Source organism: Condylostylus longicornis, unplaced genomic scaffold (assembly GCF_029603195.1).
Source record: "Condylostylus longicornis isolate FDR11 unplaced genomic scaffold, ASM2960319v2 ptg000076l, whole genome shotgun sequence".
Taxonomy (NCBI): domain Eukaryota; kingdom Metazoa; phylum Arthropoda; class Insecta; order Diptera; family Dolichopodidae; genus Condylostylus; species Condylostylus longicornis.
This window is the reverse complement of record NW_026578044.1, coordinates 1,297,706-1,313,359: the sequence shown is the minus strand read 5'-3', so window position 1 is coordinate 1,313,359 and position 15,654 is coordinate 1,297,706. Positions and strand designations below refer to the sequence as shown.

Genomic DNA, 15,654 nt, shown 5'->3' with positions numbered 1-15,654 from the left:
GCTTGATTTCAATTCCCACCAACTCCAACCATTTTCTTGTAGGTGTAGATACTCCAACCATTTTCTTGTAGGTGCAATACAATACCCAAATAAATAGTTGTAACAAACTAATATTGAGAGAAAGACCACCCAGTCTGGGAAGCCGGAATTCCCGAATTTCGGCTTTTGTCGTAAAAAGTACTAGGTTTAGTCCACATTCCTTGGTCTAAAGGCTCACCTTAGTCAGCAATTCACCCAATACATTACCAATCGTTGTAAGATCTAACCTTGAAACCAGGATAGCAATGTCGTTTGCATATGCAACCGCCTTGACGCGCCTTGGCTAAACCACCAATATAAGCAAAAGTCACTTGCAGACAACAGACAGTTGTAGACAGCTTGTTATGTATATTATTTTACTTTATCTTAGTAACCACCTTTAAATATTACAGGGTGGCATCACTGATGTAAAATTTAAATCTGAAAGATAACATTTTTAGAATTAGAAAAATTTTATTAAATTCCAAGCATTTCTATGTCGAATTTCTGGGATTATAGAATGATTCCTGTCATTTACTTTTCATGTTAAAAAGAAATTTATGAATAGAATTACAGTTGAGAAACGGTATACATTTAGGAGAAATTTCATAAGTATGAATTCAATTTGAAGCTTAAGCACATTCTAAGAACAAAAACCATTTTTTTATTAAATAAGAACTCTTTCTAAATTTTCTAACTAGGTCAATTAAAATTTCTTTTCTATTGTTTCATGAATTCTATACAGTGTTAATTTTTTTTTTCTTTTATTAATATTTAGATCATTGGTACAATGTACCACAATACCATTAATAAATCCAAAAATTATGAAAAATTTAATATTTGCCAAAAATTTATATTTATATTGTGGTGATCATATTGAAGAATTATTTCATCTTAATAAGAAAATTTTAATTGAATCTTATACAAAAGCAATAATACCATTAATATCATATACCAAGAAATATAATCAATTTTGTGATTTATACAATTTTAATATTCCAAATTTTATCACTAAATTAAAAAATCAAAATCAAAATGCAAATAATTTGAAACAATTTATAATTAATTATAAAAATTTAAAAGAAAATTTAATTGAAATTTTACCAGAAAATATTATAATTGGTCCATTTTTTATTGATATACAATATTTAAAAAATTATTTAATTCAAAAATATGATGATATAATTAATGCAATTTTAATTTATTATACTGAAAGAATGAAAGAAATTAATGAAAATCTCTATGAAAATCTTAATTTAATTTTTAATAAATTAACTGAAAAATCAAATTCCGTTGAACATTTATTAGAAATTAAAATATGGTACGATAATATAATACCAAATGAATTGGATATTTTAAATGAAAAAATTAAAATTATGAATTTTGAATATAATATTTTAGATTATTTTTTATATAATTTAACAAATGAACAATTTAATTTAAAATGGCAAACATACGCTTACCCTTTACATATTAAAAATAAAATTAATGAAAAAAATGAACAATATAAAATTGATATAGAAATATTTAAAAAAGTTCAAATAAATGATTTAATTAAATATAAAGAAAATATTGAAATTCTTAATGGAAAAATAATAGAATTTCAAAATAATAATATTTTCGATTTAAATAAAATTGAAGAAAATGAATTAAATGTAAAAAAATTAATGAAATCCATAGGTGAAATGGAAATTTTAGGTGAATTATTATGGAAAAGACAAAAGATATTTGAATTAAATGAATTTTCATTGGAACAAATAAATACAATTAAATTAAATTTTCAACCATATTATGATTTATGGACAACATTTTTATTAATATTAAAATTACAAGAATATTGTATTGTTAATCCAATGCAAAAATTAAATATAATAGAAATTAAAAATAAATTTGAATTATTTATGAATGTATTAAAAAAATTGAATATTATATTTAATGAACAATTCGAAATTAAAAATATTATTATGGTATTTATTGAAAAAATTAATAATTTTTCGGATAAATTAGAAATTCTTGAATTATTAAAAAATGATCAATGGTCAATGACTAATTGGATGGAATTGAATATAAAAGGGAAGTTAGAAATAAAATATTCACCGAATATTAATTTACAATATTGTATTAAAAAAGGTATTTTAAAACATATCGATTTAATTAGAGAAATTGCAAAAGGTGCTACTCAAGTAGTTGTAGAGGAACAAGATATTGAAGATGATCATGACAAATAGGATAAACAGGAAATAAACCAATTGTGATTTTGAATATGTTTATGAAAAAAAACGTACTAAAAATGGGAAAGAAATGAAGATTTTATTTAAAATTCACAACAATTTCTAAAATTTGAAGATTTTCTCCTAAATATATGCAATATTTTTTAAAATTTTTGTAATTTAACTTTTTTATTCGTTAACACTGAATTCGAATAAATAAGTTCTTCCCTTTAATTTCTTATTAACCGGAGAATTATTCAATGAGCGTAAAATCAAGATTTGGCTAATTTGCCGTTACAGTTACTTAAGATGCAGTATAGGGTAAAACCGATTAAGTTGCTTTTAACATGAAATTTAAAAATTTCTTGATTGCGGTCTTGGAATGCTTCTGATTTATGTGAAAAAGTGGCAAATTTCGATGATAAACTCGAGTATCTTGGAGGGGGTCGATTTTTCGAAGCAGATCTTAACCACCCCAAAAAAATGCTCTTCATTTATGGTATAATCGGTCTATATCAAACGTGTTCCGGTACCCAGTACAATTTATCTCGATTCTGCCTACCTAACTCATTAAGCCTATCAAAACGGCCACATACTACGATAGAGATCATTAACCATGAGTTCAACGCTCCAATTACAGTGTAACTGCTTATCCCCGATATCCGTCTAGAAGATACTGGGATACGTTGACTCGAAAAGTCTAGTTCTCGGCCCATATACTCCACTCCACATCTCCAATAATGTTCTCGATTCATTATTGTGCTACTTTATGATGTCTGATTCCATTGAATAGCTCAAGGACTCAGCTTCTCCACTCCCTTCTATTGTCTAGCTTTGTGGAAGGCAATAGGTTTTTCAAAACTGTAGCTTCTAATCAGGACATGCTGAGAGAATTCCAGAAGTGGAATGGGCTTTAGAGAGTTGTGGAGAGAACCCCACAACTCTCTAAAGCCCATAATGTTCCACTGCTTATCGCTAGAAATTATGTATTGAGACCAAAATTTGTGACCATAGTAGTAATAATTTTACACATACAGATAATAATTTTTTGTTAATGTATGAACTTTTTTTACATAATTTCTCAACAAAAAAATTATAATTTTTAATGGATTTCGATAAAAATTTCTATTCAATAAATTTTAAACAAATGTTGCCAGAAATTTACTATAATTTTTTGATTGATTTTTAAAGTTTACTACTCGTATTAAAAAAAAAAATAATTTAATTTTAAAAAAAAGTTTCTTTCTTTTTAAAAATGTTTTATTCAAAATAGGGTCAGAAAATTCGAAGTAGATAGCAAAAAAAGAACAAAATGAAATTTTTTATTTCACTACCCTCAAAAATTTTTAAGTACACATAGAGAAAAAAAAATGGGATTCAATACTTTATTTGGAAATGAAAAAAATTTTTGTATTGCTTTGTTAATTGAAGCGAACAATTTTGGAACCCACTTTTTTTCATTTTACAGAAAATAAAAGAAAAAAATTCATTTTAATTTTGGAAATTTTTTTTCTAAAAAAGTTAATCCTTTCCCATTCAGTTTTTAACATTTGTATCCGTTATAAATTTGTACTTATTTATGTACTATCTATTATATTATATAAAATGAATGTCTGCATGTGTGAGCGATCGCTCGTAAAAGAAGGTACAGAAATATTTTTGAAATCGATAACAAAGGGAAATCACAAAAAAAAGAAAAAGGAAAATTCCAAAAAAAAATTTTAAAAACTCTAAAAAAACTTTTCATTCAGTTTTTTGTCCATTCCTTTATTGATAAGTATATAAATAAATAAAAGCGAAATAATAATTTTAAATTAAAATTTTCTATCAATTCCAAAAAAGCAAAAAAAAAAATAAAAAGAGAAAAACTGCCCCATCAAAATGATACACAAATAAAACTGAAGAATTTCTAAAGTTGCCTTTGATATCCTTAAATTGTACAGGGGTTTTAATTTTGTTTTTCTAAATGAAATTCATTTAACGTTTATAATTGCAGAGATTATTGTACAGATGGGTTTACAGATATTGTACCGACGCGGTAACAGTTCACCGCCATAAGCATATAAGAATCTATTGTACCCCTTTACTAGGTGAAAAGCCCATCGAGATCCTACAAAAGCCCATCGCGATCCACACCCTCGACGAATTCAAGAAATTTGAAAGGTCCGGGGACCGCAAGTTCACCGTAGTGAATAGGTAGTTCTTCAGCATTTTCTTTCTTCTGCGAGTGAGGGCTCCTTTCCTCGTCAACGCGTCCGCCTTTTTCATTTCCTTCCACGCTTACACGTCCGGCAGAGTGTGACCTGGTTGTATTTATCCAATTCATTGAGCCTCTTTCGTTAAGGCTACTCGATTTTGTATGTATTTTCGAATGATTTATTGTCTATTGGGATTTGTCAAAACGTTTTTATTTTCATATTTGTGAGTAGTGAAGTAATGGATTAGTACGTGGTCAACGTGAACTACAGACGCAGTATTTAAATAAAATTCTTAAAAAAAATTTAATAATTTAGTAGTGGGTTTTATAATATGACGAAGTTGACTACGGATGAGTGGTTTTGCCACAACTTATTATGAGTATATTAAATTTGAATTAATTCTTTAGTTGGCCAAAGTAATTGTATAGGGTTAGTCTATAATGTATCTGAACAAAGATATTTTTTTTTTAATTTCAAATACATTAATATAAATGAAATCAATCAAAAATTTTTATTGGAAAAAAAAATGAATGAAAAATTTTGAGTTTGTTTTTTTCTTTTTTTTTTTAACATTATTTTACTATTTTGATTGAAAAAAGTTTAAAATTGCAACCTTTAACAAAACTTGATAATTTGTAATTTTTTTTTTGTTTTTTTTTTAAATTTTTAAAAAAGGAATGATATACATATACCCCTGTATACACATATAATTTTACTAAAACCCAATAAGCTTTTCGTGAACATATGCTATATGAATTGCTTTGGTAAATTGGGCGGTTCCAATTTCATGAAACTGTTTTGAAAATTTTTTAAACTAAAGCTCATCGTAGCTTGAATCGTTATTGTGGAAATATATGATGCAGGATTGAAGAGAACAATATAAAAAAGTTGGAGTCGACAATTTCGAAAGAGGGGTGGAGTGATTCTGAATAGCATAGGTGTTGTAGTAAAAAGTTTTTCGACAAATAAATACAATCGAAGGGACAGAACTCGAAGAAATTGCGACTTAACTATGATTAAAGCTCGAAAAGCACCCTCAAAGCACTTTTTGAAAATCACAAATAAACAAACCAAAATTTTTTATTTGGCATCTTGGACTTTAGTCCCGTGTATTTAATGGACTCTTGTGATAGTATGACTAATTTGAATTTTCAAATGTTAAGTCGTTTGTAATTTTTAATAATTTCATAGACCGTCGTGGTTGAGGTCATGGTTAGTTTGTTGGTTGTCGTTGCTGTTGCAGCAAGTCTACCGCACCACGATTAACACAAATGTTCTGTGTTGTTGCCAATACACCTTGACCATCAGGCTGTCATTTAGCGTACTTTTGAGGAGTCTATCTAAATTCAAATGTTTGATTTCTTGTCCAGTCCCGTCACGCTTGCCACAAAATTGTCCATTGGTTACAAAACATATTTATAGAAAATTATGCAATGATATGTGAGTATGTCTAAATAGTTTTACAATTAAATTTAACTATAATTTTTATCGAATATTTTTACTTACATACTCTTTCCTTACATTCACATACATGCATACTTCTACACTGTTTCCCATCTCTTTGTGTTTGGGCATCAAATTTACATTATTTCTTATTTTCTTACTTTTATAACATATTTTGTGTTTTTTTTGTTTTTACATTTTGTGTAAAATAAAAGGCTATAAAAGTTTGTTAAAAATTTTGAAACATTTTTTTGGAATTTTTTTTTTTAAAAAATTAAAAGAGGTTTTCAAAAGATTTACCCTAGCATATGAGAGATACTTTTCGAATACCTTTGGTATTAACTTGACCCGGAAAAAAATGAGAGAGAGAAAAAAAAGAAAACGAAAAACAAAATTCAAATTAATATGTAGCAAAAAGTCAGAAAGAAAAAAAAGAAATATATACAACGAATTGTGGTGTAGGGTAAAAGGGAAATTAAACGTCTTCAAATGAATGTGAAAGATTACGACACCAATTATGAAAACTTGCAATATTTGAAATCTGATATAATATAGTAGAAACTAGAAAATTATTAAATTTTAATAATATTATTAACACGAGACAGCTCTATTATAAAAAACTACAGCCAGAATAAATTCTTGTTTACTCTTAGGACTCCCTGACAACTTTATAACATGGATAAAGTCATATCTCTCTGACAGGGCTTACAGAGTCCTCTTTCGTTCAGCAATTTCCTCGCCTCTTTCGTCTAATTCTGGTGTACCCCCGGGATAGTCACTTAGGTCCATTGCTGTTCATAATTTCAATTAATGATGTTGTTTCCATGCTAACGCACAGTGAGGTATTATATATGCTAATAACATGAAAATTTTAAAAAAAATAAGCTCTACAAATGATGCGTTGTGTCTTCAGAATGATCTTAACCGCTTCTACGGCTGGTGCTCAAGTAACAACCTAAAAATCAATGTAAGTAAATGTGCACAAATGTGCTACTCTAGGCAAAAACAGCCATTTTTTACAAACTATACTTTGAATGGCCAAGCTCTTAGTCGAGTTGATTCAATAATGAATCTGGGTGTTTGCTTCGATAGCAAGTTATCATTTATAAACCACTATAACCATATCATATACAGATCAAGCTCGATGTTAGGTTTCATTAAAAGCTGATCAAAAGAGTTTAATGATCCTCTTAAATAATATTAATGATGTCTTAAAATCACTCTACACATGCCTGGTCCGTTCTCATCTTGATTATGCTTCACAAGTATGGTCACCCTATTACGATATACATATTAATAGGATTGAGTCTATTCAAAAAAATTTTTTGAGATTCGCACTGCGCCTTCTTCCTTGAGAGGACCCTATCATTCTTCCACCTTACGAGCACAGACTCAAATTAATTGACCTAGCCAAACTGGGTAAAAAGACGTGACGTCGCGGATTTGTTATTCATTTTTCAGCTTATGAAAACTGACTTAATTTCCCCTGACATTTTAAATAAAATTGTGATTAATTCCAACCTTAGGTCTCGTTCCCCGGATCTTTTCATGGTTCCTTTTCATAGGATGAATTATGGGAAACATGAACTTGTCAGCAGAATGCTGCGTTTATGCAACAAACAAAATTACAGACTTGACTTTTCACTGAAGTTGGACACGATGAAAAAGCTTCTATTTAATTATAGTTAAGTATAACCCTTTGCTTTATTTTAACAAATTCTTGTTTTAGCTTTTCATTATTATTAAATTTCATTATTATTTTCATTTATCATAGTCTATATTCATATTTAATGGAATATTATTACTAATAAGTTTTATTTTGTATAATTTTTAAATTTAATTTTTAAGTCAAAAATTTGTTCTGTCTAAAAAATATGTATCTGTGTATTCATTCTTTAATTTTAAAATGTAAAATGTTTGAGCTAAACATAAATAAATAAATAATTCTGCTAGCGGTCGTTTCTATTTAAAGCCAGAACGGATTCGTATTGGTAGGTGTCTAATTAAAAAAGACGTATTTCTGGCTTCTCGTTTTTCACAAAATTACTTTAAGCTCTGAAGAGGAGAAGCATTTGTAAAAAGTACTTCGAAGTTGCATATCTATTGGAGAAAGCACGTGTTTCCGATTTTTGGAGTTGTTCTTATTGTGTGTGATTAGATGGTGCATATATACCGTCTGATTATTTCCAAATATTTCCTCAAATACGGCTCCTTAATATATAACTAAATTTTATTTTTTTTAAAAAGCAATTTTATGGGAAAAAAAACAATCAAAATAAAATATAAAATACAATCAATCGATCAACTTAACATTCAGTGATATATCAATAATAAAACATATTTCGGAGAAAGAAAGAAAGAAAAAATAAAACTAAACATAAAAGAATATTTCGCTTTACTGACCGAAAAAAAAATAATTTCAAAAGATGCAAGAATGCAAGAAAGAAAAAGAAAGAAATAAATTTTGCACTTAAGAGAGAATATTCCATACACCATATACATATACATACACCATATACACATACATATGTATGCAATACAATATGCGGTACTAACGATACTAAGCATTATTCTTGCTGCCAATTATTACCAGTAAAGAAACTTTTAAATATTTAAAATAATTTTTTATAATTTTATTTTTCTAATTTTTTGCTTATAGCTTTGTGAAAAAAGCTAACAAAGAAGATGAAAGACGAAATTAAAATAAAACCAATATAGAAAAGTGGGTAAAAGAACTGATAGGTACCGGTACCTACTTTATATAATTTCTTACGTAATGAAATATGAACCATCAACAATTTATTAAAATTATAAAAGGAAATAAATTTAATACTCGTAGCAATATGGATGTTACATGTTCAGGCAAGCACATTTTTTTGTAAAAAATTTATCAAAGAAAATTAGTCCATTTTAACAAAGAAGGAGGAAGAAAGCGAACATTGTTAGTGTAGAAGAAGATCTTAGTATAACATCGGGTGTGTTAACGAAATAAGGTTCATATATTTAGAATTTGGTTAAGAAAAATATGAAGAAAATAATTGAACTTGTAGTCAGAATTTGAAATTCTTTGCGACTGTCAGTTCTAATAGAAAAGAAAAGGAAAATATAATTTGAATGGGTTTTTCCATAGCGCATGGATGAGTTAGTAGTTGGGTTTTTCTTAGCATTTTCATCTTCGTAACATAAATTACAATTTAGTGAGTAACTTACTCTTTCTTCTTTTTCAAATGTGTTAATATTCACATCATAACTGTCTGTCTCTTGCAAGTGTGTAGGATTGGATTTCTTACCGTTCTTTGTATTGGAAATCGCATCGGTGATTAAGCTTATTATAAGAAACTTTATGTTATTTAGTTATTGATATTGGAATAAAAAAACAAATTTAAACCCTTGAAATGAATATTAATTTAAAATTTATAAAATCGATCAAAAATGAACAGATAAAAAACTGATAAAATGGAAAAAAAACATATACAAGAAATAGTTTAAAATATTTTTCAATTTCACAATTTATAAATTCAATTCAAAAACTTTAATACATTTTATGTTCAATACAATTAATTTAATAAAACTACATAAATATATTTTCCTCTATATCAAAACTTCAATTATTAAAAACGAGAAAAGTTCAATTATTATTGAAAAATTATTTTAGTTTCTTTATAAAATATGGGAAGGCAAAAAAAATAAAAATAAAAAGTTTTTCACATTGAAAATTTTTAATTAAATTCGTAAATTGTGAAGAAATTTACAAATTTATACAAAATTTTGTAGAATCTAATAATAATTCAGATTTACTGAAGAGGAAATTCATATATGGAATTTAGTTTCTAATATGATAGTATACTTAAAGAAAGTGTAAATATTTTAAATGTATAATAGAAATTTCTGTATAGGGTAAGAGAGGTTAGGTTGACGTGGCTATCAAAGAATAGAATTAGGCTAGTAAGTCTGCTGTAATACCGCTGGATCAGCATATCTTCACCAATCAATCAGTCAATCCGATGTCCTTTATAAACCGGTTCAAATGTCTGAAATTTACTTCGCCAGGTTCGTAATTTGCAGAAAGATATAGAATGTTCGTCAATCGACAAAATCCAGTTATAATTCTTGTCGTGTTGTATGCTGTTTCATAGTGCCATCGGAGCTTTTCGGAAGTAGAACCGAATATTCAATTGCTCAGAGTAACCTCCCTCAAATTTGGATTCATCCGTGTAAAAATAGAAATAGATCATTTCCCGATACCGAAGGATCGGAATCCCGAAATTCTTTACGAACGAAAGCACAGAAGGAACAAGATCAATTGTCGCTCTTTCGTTTCTTCAGTCCGCAAGAATGGACTTATGGCCCATGGAGCCACATGACCACTATGATTCGGCTCCCAATCGTAATACAGATTCCGTAGCCATCTGTTTAGTATATGTAATGGCTTCAAATGCAAGAGAATCACAATAGCCTAAGCATTGAGTTTTAAATAATATTCTCTAGTATTTAATTTTCGTTTTAATTCAGGAATTTTGATGGAATGGTTGCCTCGTAGTAAATTACCTTGAATTTTATATCATTATGTGCCTAATATTAAAATTAATTGTATTTTATAAATAAAATACAATTTTAATATTTTTGACTATATAAACATACTTAACATCGTTGACGAAAATGTTTCCAAGAGTCTCATCAACCAATTGCAAATGTTAAAGCCTGTAATCACTGAAATTATTTATATTAAATTTTTATTATATAAAATAAAATAAAATGTCTTACCTTTATCTTTTATAACTGATAAAATGTATTCCCTATATGCTTGTATAAATTGTAATAACAATTGTTATCTTTGACACTATAAACCTTAAACAACAGAGAAAGTTTTTAAAAAAAATCGCTTTGAAAATTATTGTTTTCAAAAAAATTATGCCTATAAGTATGCAACATTAGTTTATGTTCTTTGTTTTATTATTTTTTTTTTCTCTTTTTTTCAAATTTTCACACATTGTATATTGTATAATTAACAAGAAAAAAAAATCCAAAAAGAGTTAAAGTTTAAAAAAAGTTTAGCCATTATTACCTTAATGAGAAGAGTGGAAGAGGAATACAAGAAAAAAAGAAAGAGTAACATAAAATCTGGACACAAAATTTCCAGTTAAAATTTTATGGTATAAATTGTTTAAAAAAGAATATTTTTGTATATATATATGAGTTAACTGGGCACATAACCCTAAATTTTTATATATATGTACAATCATGTAGTTAAATCAAAAAAAGAAGAGGGATTTTATTACCCAAAGGATAACTTTACCAAAAGTTTCATGTGGAACAAAGTTTAAAAGTTAAAAAAAAAATCGTTTTGTTTCGTTTTTTCATTTTTCTTAGCTTTTGATGTGATAATAATTGACTCATTTTCATTCTGTTCTATTCTGTTTAACTCTTTGTATCATCAGGGATAGGTAAAGGTCTTCTTCTTATTATTACATTTGTTCATGTTATTTTTGATCCTTTTGTAATTCTTATAATTCCCTTTCAGTACAAAACAAAAAAAATATCCTTCTTTTACATTTTTCTGTCAAAATAGTTTACTTTTGTTTTTTTTTTCTATTTTGAAAATTGTTTGATGTAAATTGGGGGGAAAATGGGGGGGGGGTTGCTTTGTTTTTGGTTGTTTTACTATTTTATACTTAACATTTAGTATTATTATTATTTTAAATACAAAGTGTAAAAAAAGAGCTTTAATTTTATTTAAAATAAAAATCTTTTAAATTTTTTGTTATTTTGGAAGAATATTTAAAACAATTTTGTGATTTTTATGAAAAATAATTGTCTTGATTGTACCATTAAATTGATCGCATTTAAATATTTAAATTTAAATATTTTTTAATTTAAATATAAAAAAAATATTTTAATTTAATTTGATTAATTTAAAAAAATATCGATTTCTTGTTAAAGCATAATAATTAAAGTTTCGGAGTGGAATTAACCTTAAAACAAAATTATGTTTCTTAAAAACCTATCACCTTAAACAACCGCAGTGTGAGTGTTGTCTCCGTTATATTTGTTATCATGAAACTGGCGCGTTAAGCCTTGTAAATTTCTTTTTGTTTTTGATAGTCAGTTTTTTTTTTATTTTAAATGTTCCCTTTCATTTACTTTTATTAAAGAGGCACAGGTTTGTCGCCTCTTCGTTCTGCTCCTTAAATGTGCACGCCAGTCTGCTAGTAATTGCTAATAAAATAACTCGATTCACATGCCTCGATCATTGCTCATCGGAATAGTACATGAATGATCATCGGAATAGTACATACAATGATCATTGAACATTGAGTACTTAAAAGCGTAGCCATTTATTTTGATTACTTTAATCTTTTAAGGGTTTTTTGAAGGAGAATTTTTTTCCATTAACTTCCACAGAAAAATTCAAATAATTGTATTCATGGTTCGAAATATTGAAGAACTCTTCCAAAGCTCTTCGTAGTTCTGTATTAAATACACAATATTTGATTAGCGCAACGTGATGTTTAATAATTTTTTGGTCTACCTTTAGTAAGAAAAGTCGGGTCGTTCCATTCTGTACGATAATATTTTAAGAAATCCTTTAATCAAAAATTCTAATATAAACTAACCTGCATTTCTTTTGCTGGTATCATTACGACTTTTAAATGATCTTCTTGGTGTGTTCTTTTCAAACTATATTGTAATTTTAATATTTATTACTTAAACATTTCATATTGTGGAATTTCAGTTGGACATATTGGTGCATCTTATCTATTTAATAGGTATATTGTTTTTATTTGAATTTATTCTTTCGGTTGTTTCAACCGCTCTCTTGTACTAAACTTTACTATTTCCGTATATCTCTACCCTCTGAACAATGGTTTGTCTAATGGTTTGCTTCAATGTTGTGGATGATTGTCCGACTGATTGTGTGTGATATTATTTCCTGCTTTTTATTTTGCTAGCTTTTTATTTATCGGACTTTGTTGGAAAAAGACACCCTGCTAGCTGTACTGGACTGTTATCACTTCTGTGTGTTTTTCTGTTATTTTTTCATATTGAAAACTTTACCCTCTTATGTCGGTAGAGCCACGTACCCTCCTATTGCAACCAAATAATGCCTTTATAGTATTATAGCAACATAAGCAACAAATAATATTTTTAAACCTGGTAACATTACTTTTATTATATTTGAAAATAAAAAGTTGTGAAGTAAAATCTCTATATATACTCGTACTCGTACATTCATATGTGTGTTTGTTTTAAAAATAATAGTTACAAAGAGAGATAAAAAAAAAGAACGAACCAAGATTTTTTTGCACAAATTTCGAAGTTTGTAACAACTTGACTAAATATTTTAGTCTTAAGATTACGTTTTAAAATAAAAACTTGAAAATAAAATGAAAATATTTTTAATTAAATTTTAAAAAGATTGTATAAAATAAAAAGCAAAAATAAAAAACTTCTACATAAAAAGAAAAAACATTTTAAGCTTCAATTTTTAAGAACTTTGGATATTTTAAAATTTTCTCAGACAGAGGAGACAAGTATATAAGAAAAGTATAAAATAAAATAAGCCAAAGAAATAAAAGAGGCAAAACAATGGAATTAAAAAAATAAAAATAAAAATTGAGAATACGGAAATGTCCTTGAATTCCTTATTACTTTTACGGTTACTTCAGTTTGCTGTGGTGTAAAAACTCATTCTAATTTGTAAATTCATTGTTTAAGATCTATTTGCTTTTAGTTCTTTCTTTGGTTGTTTTCTTTTGCTTTTGGAGTTTGTTTCAATAATAAGAGAATTGAGGTAGGAATACTAATGAATCACAAGATATGGAGAATTTCCCAAAATAAAAAGAAAAAAGAAATTTATTTTAAATTTAATTTTTATTTCTTTTCTTTGTTTAGATTAAGCCAAGTATATTTTAAATGTGTGTATGTGTTTATGGACATTATAGAACAAAAATTATATCTTGCTTATTAGATTAGATTTGAAAGAAAATTTATTTGAAATAGCTTCGTATACAACTTGTATAAGCTGATATTCTATTCTAATTTGTGTGTGTATGAGTAATTGATAATAAACTATTTGATGTATGCCTTGGTTATAGTTTTACTTTTGATAGAGAAAAGTTTTTAAATCAAAAGTTTTTGAGCGATTTCATTATACAACATTCCTTAGTTGTAGTTTGTAAAATTAAAAGTTTTTAATACTCGGAACTACGGCTCATTGTTTTTGGATACAACAGGCAATCATTATTAGTGAAAATTTATAGTGATATAAATTTCACTTGGATTTTTTATAAATGAATGTTATGAATCCATCTCTCAATTGTTTTTATTTATTTTTCATTTATTTTTTTTCCCATTTTAGCTCAAAAACAATAATAATAATCAGCATTTAACTGACGCCAGTAGCATTTTCTTGTAGAGTATTAGTTTGGAGAGTTAACATTAAATACGTAATAGACACTTTTCATTATTTAAAAAATCGAAACGACCTCTATAAGGATTTAGATTTAATCTTAAAATAATGATTGTACTAACTAGACAAGTTAAAATTAAATGCGTTTATAATTTCTTCTCTTTTACTTGTTCTCCAAATTTATTTTCTTCTTTATTGCGATATTAACTTACATAATTGTATAAAAATTCTTTCCATGCTTACGTTTTATGTAATTTTTTTTAATGGTAAATGATTTTTTTGTAATGATTTCATTTTTAAAATTTAAGTACAAGGATAATTTTGTAAAAAAAACTATTTAAAAAAATTAGAAGAAAGAATATCATGAAAATTAATTCGTTTTCATTTTGATCTCTGAACCAAAATTAAAACAATTTAAGAAAATTAAAAATTTTAGGGACAAAAGGTGCAGAGATTAAAAAAAAATTTTTAAGTGTAATTGTAGAGCTCTCGAAAATTTTTTATAAAATGTTCAAGGCCTTTCAAAAGCTGATCGATGCATTTAGCAGGAGCTCAAAGGATTCGACGTTCGCCTCTAACAACTTTTTGGGATATAGAATCCTGGATAACAGGAACAGTCAAGCGTCAAAATAATAATAAGTTAAATGTGCACTAGATATAATAATAAGATAAATGTGCACTGGATGTGCTAGAGGTTATAGCAAATTTAGTGCAGAATTTTAAAGTTCAGAAAGGGTCGCTTCGTACAACTGTGAACTTCAGATTGATAAGCAAAATTCAACGAATGGCAATGTTGTGTATTGGTGTGGTTATAAACTCCCTCGCCACTCAGGCTCTTAGATTTCTCTTCCATATGTAGCCGTTAATCACTCGTTAAAACTGTGAACTTCAGATAAGCAGAATTTAAAGAATGGTAATATTGTATATTAGTGGGATGTTAAGCTCTACCTCTACACAGGCTCTTGGAGTCTGTGTGGCCGCGAACTGCGCTGTGCGGTCGTTAGTCGCGTGTCATGGGCATGTGACCTTAAGGGACACTCCGCTTTTGCGAACTAGGGGCACGTGACGAAGATAATTTATTCTGTTTCTTCTCCGCTCTCATTCACTGAGAATTTAGGAATTTTTCACCGAGACAAACTTGGCGGGACGACGAGGTATCAGGGGCGGATCCGTTCATTGAACGATGTTTTAGATTATTTATTTAACAGATGAAAAACGAAACTCACTAAAAAATTGGATTTAACTCTGAAACAAAGTTGTCTTTCAGTTTTCGGATTTTTACCCTATAACTAATTTTTATTGTACTTGTTATGTAAGATTATGTTCTTCTAATTTTAATTTGAATATTTTTACATGCATACTTTAATACATACAG

General features: G+C 27.5%; 1 protein-coding gene across 1 annotated transcript in view; it reads left to right on the top strand.

Moving 5' to 3' along the window:
* The window catches only part of LOC129612713 (dynein axonemal heavy chain 1), a 30,948-nt gene extending 28,702 nt beyond the window's left edge, over positions 1 to 2,246 (top strand). The window contains exons 4-5 of the mRNA XM_055526469.1: positions 797 to 803; positions 855 to 2,246. Of these exons, the coding sequence (XP_055382444.1) occupies positions 797 to 803; positions 855 to 2,246 (1,399 nt within the window). The remainder of the gene's footprint in view (positions 1 to 796; positions 804 to 854) is intronic.
* Positions 2,247 to 15,654: the final 13,408 nt, after the last annotated feature.